The sequence below is a fragment of the Orussus abietinus genome, unplaced genomic scaffold, assembly GCF_000612105.2.
Source record: "Orussus abietinus isolate OABI.00-Male unplaced genomic scaffold, Oabi_2.0 scaffold964, whole genome shotgun sequence".
Taxonomy (NCBI): domain Eukaryota; kingdom Metazoa; phylum Arthropoda; class Insecta; order Hymenoptera; family Orussidae; genus Orussus; species Orussus abietinus.
This window is the reverse complement of record NW_019395110.1, coordinates 1-11,713: the sequence shown is the minus strand read 5'-3', so window position 1 is coordinate 11,713 and position 11,713 is coordinate 1. Positions and strand designations below refer to the sequence as shown.

At 42.1% G+C, this 11,713-nt stretch overlaps 1 protein-coding gene across 2 annotated transcripts; it reads right to left on the bottom strand.

Annotated features, from left to right (window-relative positions):
• Window positions 1–2,722: 2,722 nt before the first annotated feature.
• On the bottom strand, window positions 2,723–11,591 carry LOC105700166 (amyloid-beta-like protein; the record flags this gene model as incomplete). Of its 2 annotated transcripts, none has more annotated exon segments than XM_023433650.1 (9): window positions 2,723–4,200; window positions 5,151–5,297; window positions 6,198–6,424; window positions 6,498–6,658; window positions 6,749–6,939; window positions 7,033–7,104; window positions 7,832–8,014; window positions 10,038–10,248; window positions 11,372–11,591. In XM_023433650.1, coding segments are annotated over 9 exon segments (1,523 nt in total), but the record flags the coding sequence as incomplete, so codon positions are not given.
• Window positions 11,592–11,713: the final 122 nt, after the last annotated feature.

The following is an 11,713-nucleotide window of genomic DNA, read 5'->3' as shown; positions in this document are numbered from 1 at the left end:
GTCGCATTCGCCACCCTAGCTAAACCCAATAATTTATTAAAACATGGACGTATTGTAAACGTTATCGCAATGGATAACGCATTTTAAAAAGATGCAAGGGTCGCCATCTTCCCCTAGTAGCACAAAATATTTCTTATATTTTTCTATATATTTAACGAATATCCTACATTTTGTTAATATTTACCGGACATTTGAAATATTTGCCAAATGTTTACTTTAGATTATCACTATAATATTTATATAATATTAGCTCCGTGTGTTTTCATAATATTTTTCTACCAGATATACAAAATGATTCGTTTTATTTTGATTCAAGTATTTTTTAAATACTATCTGCCGAATATATTGTAAATGTTTTAAAAATATTTAAGATCAAAATCACAGGTTTTGCTCCCGTAATGAAATAGCGGAACGAAAATATTAGACAAATTTCTAAATAGTAATAGAAGTAAAAAATGTATTTTTATTATGTTAATAAGTTAAAACTATTTCTCTATCTGTTTATAAATTATTGAAAGTGTATATGTCATTGAGATTTTCAAGAAATATTTCAAATATCTTCGAATGAAATCTACAAGAAATGTTAAAAAATCTGTCGCTTGAGATATTTAGCAAAGATTAGAAAAGAAATATTTAGAAATTATTCTATGCTACTAGGGTCCTTGCGCTCCTACAGCTGCCTCTCGATATCGTCTCTCCACCGTGATTTTTAATTAAAATCATTCGACTCGATTTGAAGCAACCTCCCGCACCTATATGTGGAAAGGACCCAGAGGAAAACCCGGGTACCCTGGTTCACTAGGGCCCTTCTTACTGCCCCCTATCGCGCGCCGATTACGATATGATTGCGGTGCACCCCAGTGGGGAAAACGCTTTCAATGGAGCGTGAGAATGCTCGGTGAGACTCTTGAGTATGTGCTGAACGATTTAAAAAATTCATCGGACAGAGAATATTTATTGCATCGATATAGAACGGGACGCGTCGGAGTCGGTGCGACGCGTCGCATCGTCCGTGTCACTCGCATCCGTCCACTGAGCGGCTAGTCTCCGGATAATGTACAGGGTGCACGTATGCTCGACTGCCCTAGATGCACTCGAGTGCATCCAAAGAACGGCCGACATTTATTCGAATCCTCCTCTTCGTCCTTTAATTGCCGAAATTAGCCCGGACAAATTTGCGATACCTGGCGCAGAGCTTGTTGATAGATGACCATTGTTGGGGCACGTGGGAGCCCAAGTAGCGGCCATCTTTTTTTATACGCACTTAACGCAAATAATTCTTAGTTGCTGAATTAACATGGCTGCTGCGAAACTTTCCAAGGGTGATTTTCGATAGGGAATTAATCCTTAACGCTCTAAATGTGCCTCTCAAGCACCACCGATCCGACCGACTTGCAAGTCGAAGTAGGGCGAGAATAAGTTAGAGTTGCCGGTCGATATTCACAACTTAACGTAAATAATCCTTAATTGCTGAATTAACATGGCTGCTGAGAAACTTCCCAAGAGAAATGTTCGATAGGGAATTAAGCCTTAACGCTCCAAGTACTTTCAAGCACCACCGATGTGCGGCGTTCTACTCCAATTGTCCCTCTCAAGTACCACCGATGCGACCGGCTTGCAAGTCGAACAAAAAAAAAGAAGAATAATGACGAATGTACAATTTTAAATGAAACTTTGAAACCGATCATTTGACCAGCCCCGGTACGGTTAGTGGTACGGTTAACCCTTAACGCTCCAAGTACTTTCAAGCACCACCGATGTGCGGCGTTCTACTCCAAGTATGCCCCTCAAGTACCACCGATACGATCAGCTTGCAAATCAAACAAAAAAAAAGAGGAATAATGACGAATGTACCATATTAATTGAAACTTTGAAACCTATCATTTGTCCGGCCCTGGTACGGTTAGTGTTAATTCTTAACGCTCCAAGTACTTTCAAGCGCCACCGATGTGCGGCGTTCTACTCAAAGTGTGCCTCTCAAGCACCACTAATCCGATCGACTTGCACGTCGAAGTATGATCAGAATAAGTTGGACTTGCCGGTCGATATTCACAACTTAACGCAAATAATCCATAATTGCTGAATTAACATGGCTGCTGCGATACGGTTAGTGTTAATTCTTAACGCTCCAAGTACTTTCAAGCGCCACCGATGTGCGGCGTTCTACTCAAAGTGTGCCTCTCAAGCACCACTAATCCGATCGACTTGCACGTCGAAGTATGATCAGAATAAGTTGGACTTGCCGGTCGATATTCACAACTTAACGCAAATGATCCATAATTGCTGAATTAACATGGCTGCTGCGAAACTTTCCAAGGGAAATTTTGGATAAGGAATTAACCCTTAACGCTCCAAGTGTGCCTCTCAAGCACTGACACTTAAAAACTTGCAAGTCGAAGTATGACGAGAATAAGTTGGAGTTGCCGGTCGACATCCCCAATTAAAAATCAGAGTGTTAAGGGTTAATAAGTACAGAATCGAAGGAATGGTTGAAGCAACGGGGCGCGAGCAATGTCCATTTAATTGGGACCTTCCTCGAGGAGCCGGAGTCTCGGGATTGCGAATAAGTGTCGGGCAGATCCTTGGATCGTCCCAAAGGATAAGGATCCTCGGATCCTCGGACGATGTACGCGGCTCCGGAGACGAGAACGAAAGAGAACGCCTCTCCACGCGACCCTGGCCAAAGTGCGCGCCTCTACCATCTCGATCATATACAAATATATAAGCATTAAACGTGTAATATATTATCATCATGTATCATTAATAATATCCTAAGATAGTTATTGTATGAACGATCCTTTTGTTTAGAAAAGAAAAACGAAATTACTCATCCGTGCCCTGGTTAACGGCCGGCAAATATTCGACGCTAGGTAAGAGGTATCGCTGCCATTCGAAAGAACTCCTTTTCCTGGTTATCTGTTCCTCTTATTCGAGAGCCTCGGCGTGACTTCTTCCGATGGGACCCTAGGTCTCGGTTTCGTCGAGGTCGAACGAGGCTCCCGAACATTCTCCATGCTTCCGTCCCGACAACACCTCGAACAAAACGATGGGCTCAGTTTCCAGGTATTTGCGCTTGGAATGATACAAATGAATTCCCCTTCCGTCGTTCCGTTAACTTTAAATAGATTAGTGATTTAGTCTCTTAAGTATTAGGTTACTCTCTCTCGCCTAATTAGACGTTTAAGTACTGAAAGGTTACCGCGGAAACCAGGCAGTGGAGGAATCGAAATCCAAACCGAGGACGAAACGAAAGCTAGTGGTTGCATCGGGAATTCGGTATGCATCGACGGACGTTCTGTGATATCTTTAGAGTACCCTCGTCAATTAGCGAGGTATATCGGTAATAAATATCTCTCATCTGGTAATATCCTTTGTTACCTGCTGGAAGCTGCTACCGCATCTCACGAGACTAAGAAGTTAAGAAAGCTGCTCTGTCTCTAGAAGGGAAAAGGTGCCAGGAATCGAGAAGCTGCCGTCGAAGGACCCTAGGGAGTCCCCGGGTATTACCGGTTCTTCCTCGTTCAGCAGCTTCTCCTTCCGGTACCTTTGTCCCGAACTTAAGTACAACCGAAAGGGAACAAGAGAGGAGAAGAAATAAGACGTTACATCCACGATTTAACGGAGGAAACGATGCAAGGTCCTCCCAAAGACACGCGCTGCGATTCTCCCGTGTGGCACGTGGACTCCCTCTCTAAATTTACGACTTCGTATAATCAGTCATCCGATTCCTCTTCCCACGGTATAGATGGGGCGCGAAGGGAGAATCGGAAAAAGATATGACACACCGCCACGAATGTTCTCCTCCGAAGGTCACCCTATTTCGAAGTTCCGCTTCCTGGTGCCCTTAATACGGATCTTCGGGAACTCCCATTAACGAACCCTCGGTGACGGGCGAAGGTCCCGGATATCCGACCCTAGTGCGGGAATTTCACGCGATTGTTCCTCTTCGGAAGTACCTCTCCCCCGCCATCTCATTCTCGGATGCTAGCCGTCCGGTATTAACGAAACGCTGAGATTCTCGAAAGGAGTATCGGAGAAAAACAATGAGACCAGATTGTAAACTAAGGTTTACGACGCACGCCGGCCAAGTTATTCCTTGACCTCGAAGTATTTGTAGGTGGGGTTCTCGTAGCCATTTATCTGCATGTTGGCTACGTGTCGCTCTTCGGGGGTGGCCGCCTGGTCGACCTCGATGAAGCCCTGGAACAATTCCCAATTTTCAAATTCCTTCCTTTCCACCATTAAATATAATATACAGTCAAATCTGTTTTTGTGCGGTATTTTTTATGCGATTTTTTTTTTGCGGTATATTAATATCGGGGGTCATTAATAGGAATGTAACCGATAACACGTCCACGTTATCATCAGAAATCATTGCGCTGGCACATAACATCTGCGGAGAAGGTTTTGACACTTTTAGCGAGAATGATTTTATCGAAATGATTACCCACTTAACACCAAACATAACGGTTATGTAACTTAAAACTAACAAATAACATAACGTTTGTTACAAGGTAATAACCTAACAGTTATGTAACATGGAGCTAACAGGTTTCATAACATTTGTTTGTATCATATTTATATAAATGTAGCATAACATTGTTACTCTCATCTTGCATTATGTTATTGTCCTGATATTACATAATTTCATTGAATGTCTGATTTGTCATTTAATATNAGATAAAATTCAATAAGTCAGATAAAATTCAATAAGTCAGACAAAATTCAATAAGTCAGATAAAATTCAATAAGTCAGACAAAATTCAATAAGTCAGATAAAATTCAATACGTCATTCGTAAATTTAATATTATAATACATTCAAGTTTCTTTTGTTCGCGACAAGTCTTACTTCATTCAGGTACGTTCCTTAATCACGCGAGCAGTTGTACGAATATCCCATTTTGCAAATCTACTTGCAAAAACAATCGGGATTCTTCGAACAACTGTCCGACAAACTAGCCAAAATTCAAATTCTAACATTGATATAACGTGTTACATAACATGTTACCTTACCGAGTGGGAAATAATATCTAACATCTAACTTCCATGTTACTTTTATGCTGCATAACATCTTAGTTTCGAAAACGTAACATTTACCCAATAGTTACATAACAGTGTTCACTGGGGATGCATTGTTGTTAAAATTTACCTGGCTGTGAGGGCTCCTGGCACTGCGTCTTTTGAAGACCGCAACTCCCACGACCGCGGCTGCCATCAAAGCGATCCCAGCAAAAGCCAGCGTGAAGTAAACCGATCGGCTTTCCCTGTGATAGACCTCTCGTCTAACGGAGTAGCCCTGGGAATTCATTTACTCGATCATATCGCCATACATAAAGATATATAACAAATACCAGTCAAGTCCAGAATTAATTGACACGTATTACACTTAACTAGGATATCAAGATTAGTGATGGGAGTGATACGATGCTTATTGATAATATTGCAATAATTCAATTGTCTGGCATTAATTCCGAGGTATCGAAAATATATAAAAAATTAGACACTTGGCATCTATATTCGATATCGATGCCTTTTAGAGTGATACATAACAATACGGTTATAACTGATATCTGCAGGGTAGGCATTCATGTCCGCCATTGTACAATGCCGCCTTTTCGTAGCGTCGAAAAATTATTTCACCAAGCCAAGCCGTTCATGGAACTCTTCCCCGAACCGAATGTACACTAATCAAATAATTTACAATTAACTTGAATGATTATATCGGCAACTTATATCCCGACGTACACTGGGAGACATCAATGCCCTCCCATCCTGCACAGGCGATGCCGTATCTGCAAGGTAGGCATTCATGTCCGCCATTATACAATGCCGCCTTTCCGTAGCGTCGACAAATTATTTCACCAAGTCAAGCCGTTCATGGAACTCTTCCCCGAACCGAATGTACATTTATCTAATAATTTACAATTAACTTGAATAATTATATCGGCAACTTATATCCCGACGTACACTGGGAGACATCAATGCCCTCCCATCCTGCACAGGCGATGCCGTATCTGCAGGGTAGGCATTGATGTCCGCCACTGAACATGGATACGGGCACCGAAGATCGAGAAATCGGCGCAGTTGTTTTATCATTAAAGCCTGGTAATACCCGCGGATGTGTCGAGCTCCTCTCTCGCATCGATAATCGCGTCCGATACATAATCCCGGATTGCTCTGAAAACCTGAAACTTACCGGTTCCGCGTGCGACATATCATGAGTCATACTATGTGCCGCTCTAACTATTCCCTCGTTGTGCATCGCGGCTGCAGCTGCAGGCTGCTCCGATTGAGGTGGAACATCCTTTTTCTCCACAACAGGATTGCTATCCTCGTGTTGTTCCTGTTCCGTGCGCAGCTCCCCGCGTTCGGCTTTCCTCTGCTCCTTGCGCTCTCGTTCCAGCTGCTTCTGATGTTCCTTTTCTGCGAAGGAGAAATCCGCGGTCAAAACGCGAATCGACAGCCACGGGGCATTATTTTAGGGGTACCAAGCTACCTTGCTGCTTGCTAGCCACGTCAGCTTGGTACTTGTCGAGAATAGCAGCCTCGGCCTCGCGAGTCATCGCCAAGAGCAGACCAGGGGTCTCATCTTTGCTCCTCAACGCCAGCACGTAATCGTCCATAAGTCTGCCGATCTTGGCGCTCATTTCCGGGTACCTAGGCGCAAAACGTGACGACCAGGATTATCGTTTACGTCGACGGGGTTCCAGATGAGGGAGTAAACCCGGTACACCCAGGGGAAATTACCGCTCCAGCATCAGGAGGCTCTGGTTGGTGATTCGGTCGATCTCGGCCAAGTGCTCCAACGTCGCTGGCTTCTCTCGCTGTGCCTGTTCTAGGCTGCTGTCCAACAGATGCTTGTAATGTGCAATCGTGTGGTGTCGGTCCTTGTGGAGGGCCCTGAGCAGCTTCTGCAGGCACTTCTGAATGCGGTGCAACTGCGGGGCAACAATGAGATCGTTAGGCGCGCCCAGAACTTGCGAAATGTCCCGCTGATGGTTTCTTTGCTAGGATGGAACTCTTTCACCTACATTTGGCGGCGTCTCGTTCAAAGCGGCCGTATAGCACGACATGGCTTCCTCGTTCCTCTGCTTGACTGCTTCCTGTAGGAGAGAACAGATCACTCGTTACGGCTTTTTCCAAAGGGAACCACACGCAGAAAAATGATATTGTAGTCAGTACATATGCTCGCCGGTCAATGTATCGTTGCAACCTTAACAACAATTACTGTAGATGTAATTACAATTTTTTCGGCGATTGTAGTATCACTGCGGAATTCTTGTAAATAAATTTTTGTTGTATTTGCGTCTGACAGTGGTACGTGTATAATATTGGAAAGTATAAATTACACGTATAAAGGCACGGGTAAAAATGACCATTGCAGTTGTAAAATTTAAAAGCAAGAACTCCATTGAAAACCGTATAATATAACGTAGCACTAGTAATTTTTACAAACGTGAACGGTTGTTGTTCACATTGTGCGTTTAAGACATAAAACAATCGGGATTCATACAACGACTGCCCGACAAACTAGCCAAAATTTAATAAGTCAGACAAAATTAAATAAGTCAGACAAAATTCAATAAGTCAGATAAAATTCAATAAGTCAGACAAAATTCAATAAGTCAGACAAAATTCAATAAGTCATTCGTAAATTTAATATTATAATAAATTTAAGTTTCTTTTGGTCGCGACAAGTCTCACTTCATTCGGATACGTTCCTTAATCACGCGAGCAGTTGTACGAATATCCCATTTTGCAAATCTACTTGCAAAAACAATCGGGATTCGATACAACTGCTCGACAAACTAGCCGGGCAGAACAACCTACTTGGACTCGCTGCTGGTGCATCGCGCTCAGCTGGTGCTTCTCGGCCGCTCCGCTGGCCTCCAGGGCGGCCACGGTTTCCTGAAATCTCGCCGTCATCCATCTCTTGAAGGCATCCGCAGCCACTGGGTCCTTCGCTCGGATGTCCTGGTACCTCTCTTCGAGATCGCTCCAGTCCTTCATCACCTGAAACCGTTGTAGCACACAGATTTCGACTACCGACCTCCTGCGTCGTTCGCAGTGCCCTTATCACGCCTGCGGTAAAATATCCATCGAATGAGCCGAGGCTAACCAATTACCCCGATAAGAACACTCCATTAACCGCTCCCTGATATGGCCAATAAATCCGAGCTATCTCGAAGAAAAAAGGAAACCCTAGTAGCACAAAATATTTCTCCTATATTTTCTATATATTTAACGAATATCGTACATTTTGTAAATGTTTACCAGACATTTGAAATATTTGCAAAACGGTTACTTTAGAATATTATCTCTGTAATATTTATATAATATTACCTCCATGTGTTTTCATAATATTTTTTAAATATTATCTGCCGAATGCATTGTAAACGTTTTATAAATATTTAAAATCAAGATCATACGTTTTGCTCGCATAATGAAATAGCGGAACGAAAATATTAGAAAAATCTCTCGTGTTTTCTGATACCGAATGAAGTGTCCGATAATAATCGTGAAGTAAACTTAAAATAACATTCCGAAGTCGAATATACGTGAGGAATATTTTCTAACTTCTTTTCTATATTCTATGAATATTTTATTCTGTCTGGGTTATAGGTAATCTCTTTTTAATGTCGATTGGCGGTTCCTTGTTTTTTGAGTCAAACTCGTTAACGAACTTGCATATTGTGCCGCTCCGACTTTAACCCTTTCAGCGCTAAGCCCTTTTGACGTATGGGCGAATTTCATCCGGGCGTACAAGCAATATTCGACCAAACGTCGGACGCACTTATGGGATCATAGCCCTGAAAGGGTTAAGTGCTCATTCGTTGGATACTTCGGTCCACTTAGAAGGGCGGTATCCCAGGTCGATCTCTCCGATTTCATTTCTTTTATAATATGTTATAGTAGACTAAAAAGTAAGCTACACGTATTTTTTTTTATCTGCCATTAAACACTTTAAGGGGGTGAAACCACCACCCAAAGTAGGGCATGTCAAGGGGCGATTTGCCAGTTTCACCCACAAGAACATAATATTGTTTAACCAATCCATCTGGAAGAGCTTTCTCATAACGAGAAATGAATAATATAATTTCCTCAATTAAAAAAAAAAATTAAGGGGTGAGCCACCCCTAAACATGATTAAGTTTATGCAAAGAAGTGGTCAAATTCAAGTGGAAAAATCTGAAAAAAATATATGTTTTGTATGAACACGAAGAAAATACGACGTGTCTTTGGATCTTCATGAAAAGAAATATTGGCCGGGGCAACTACCCCCGAACGCTCACCCCTTAATTCTTTTCTTCTTTTAATTGAGAATTTTCATTTCTCGTTACGAGAAAGCTTTTCCAGGTGGATTGGTTAAAAAATCTGACATTAAACACTTTAAGGGGGTGAAACCACCACCCAAAGTAAGGCATGTCAAGGGGCGATTTGCCAGTTTCACCCACAAGAACATAATATTGTTTAACCAATCCATCTGGAAAAACTTTCTCATAACCAGAAATGAAAAATATAATTTCCTCAATTAAAAAAAAAAATTAAGGGGTGAGCCACCCCTACATATGATAAGTTTATGTAAAAAAGTGGTCAAATTCAAGTGGAAAAATCTGAAAAAAATATATGTTTTGTATGAACACGAAGGAAATACGACGTGTCTTTGGATTTTCCCGAAAAGAAATATTGGCCGGGGCAACTACCCCCGAACGCTCACCCCTTAATTCTTTTCTTCTTTTAATTGAGAAAATTATATTTTTCATTTCTCGTTACGAGTAAGCTTTTCCAGGTGGATTGGTTAAAAAATATTATGTTCTTGTGGGTGAAACTGGAAAATCGCCCCTTGACATGCCTTACTTTGGATGGTGGTTTCACCCCCTTAAAGTGCTTAATGGCAGATAAAAAAAAAATACGTGTCGCTTAGTTTTCAGTCTACTATAACATATTATAAAAGAAATGAAATCGGGGAGATCGACCTGGGATACCTTCCTTGTTAGATGGGGGAATGAGGAATCTCTCTAATGTTTCCACTTACCTTAGTGACCTTTTCCTTGTGCACTTCCTCCAGCCTCATTTGGGCCTGCTTGTAGCTCTGATGCTCGGATCTGGGGTCAAAATGTGTGAGGTAAGGATCAGGGGTGCCTTGCGGCTGAGAAGGTTGCTGAGTGCTCGAGCTCGCAGGAAGTGGCATTGCGGTTGCTTCCTGTCTGGCCTTCTCCGTCGAGGAAACCGTGGTCGCCGGTCGACTGTGCGAAAGCAAAATAAATAAACATCGATTCCACCGCGATCGCCAATATTCCCGATTTATCTCCCCTAATCATCTCCCAGTCAGAAAGAAACTAAACCGGACTCTTCCTACTATTCCATACAGTCCATGTTTAAATTATTAATTACCCTCGTTAAGGTGAAGCGAAACACGTCGAGGAACTTGATCTACGTCGATAAAGAAGATTTTTCTAAATACCTACGTTGCCGAAGGTCATTTTTATATTGACAGCTGGGTCGAATATATTGGGTATTGTACCAAATGGCATACTCCACTTGTCGTTTTCGTACAATAAATATCAAGAAATAGAACAAAAACTCCAGAAATCCTCTGGATTCGTGCTTTCTGGGACCCTAATTGACTGTAGAGGGACCCCCTGCGCCATCTGTGATTTCCAGGTCAATTAAATTTTCACTCCGAAACCTCGTATTCTCATCGTTTTAGCTTAGAAGCGCATAAAACACTTTTTTTTTTGCTTTTATCCCGTTCAAATGCGAGTTTATCGATTACCAAAGTGTTCTAAATAGTCGTAAAATTGTCCTGACCCTTTCGATTCTCATATCAGAGTCTTCGATAATTGTATATTGATCGAAATATGAAAGCTCGACGCCATTTTGGTTCTGGTCTGGGCTGAGTAAAAAAATTTTGTTAAAAAATGCAAATTTTGAACGTGCCAGGACAATTCTTAGATGATCAGGAGTGATGTGCCAAAGTTTCGGAGAGTTCGGTCTAATACCCTTAAAAAAAAGTGTTGTATTCGAATCCATTGATTTGAAGGGGTTTCACTTCACCTTAAAAGGCCACTTGGATCAATTTGAAGCAATAGCACCGAGTCTAATGTGTAACAAATACATCCCATGACTATTGTTAGCCAAAGCACGCATCTCATCGATTTTCTAAGAGCATTTCTAGGTCCTGCCATGAGATGTAGTCCTGTCCTTATCGTTTCGTCCCTTTCCGAGCAGAGATTCCTCCCTGGATTACTTCATCCTCTCAATTTATCTTGATTTGTAGAGCAATAAATCCCACTTGGGTTTAACTCCCTAATAAACGATTTCAAGTCTAACCGAATTAGGTCCTAACTCGTGTCTAACTCCACCGACCTAGTGGTAGTATCATAATCGTCCAGATACTCTTCATCGCTCTCCTCTTCATCAGGCTGATCGCTCAGAACATCCTCCAGCTCGGCATCCGAGTCGTCCTCTTCGTCAGCCTCTCCGTCGAGGTCATCCTCGTCGTCCAAGTCGTCCTCGTCCTCGTCGAGGTCCTCGTCGACGCCCTTAGGTATAGGCAGGTCGATCGGCTTCTTCGGCTTGACATTTTCTGCAAAAGAAACGTCATTTAACGTAATTTCACGAAATTTCGCTAAAGCTTACGAAGGGACCCTAGTAGCACAAAATATTTCTTCTATATTTTCTATATATTTAACGAATATCCTACATTTT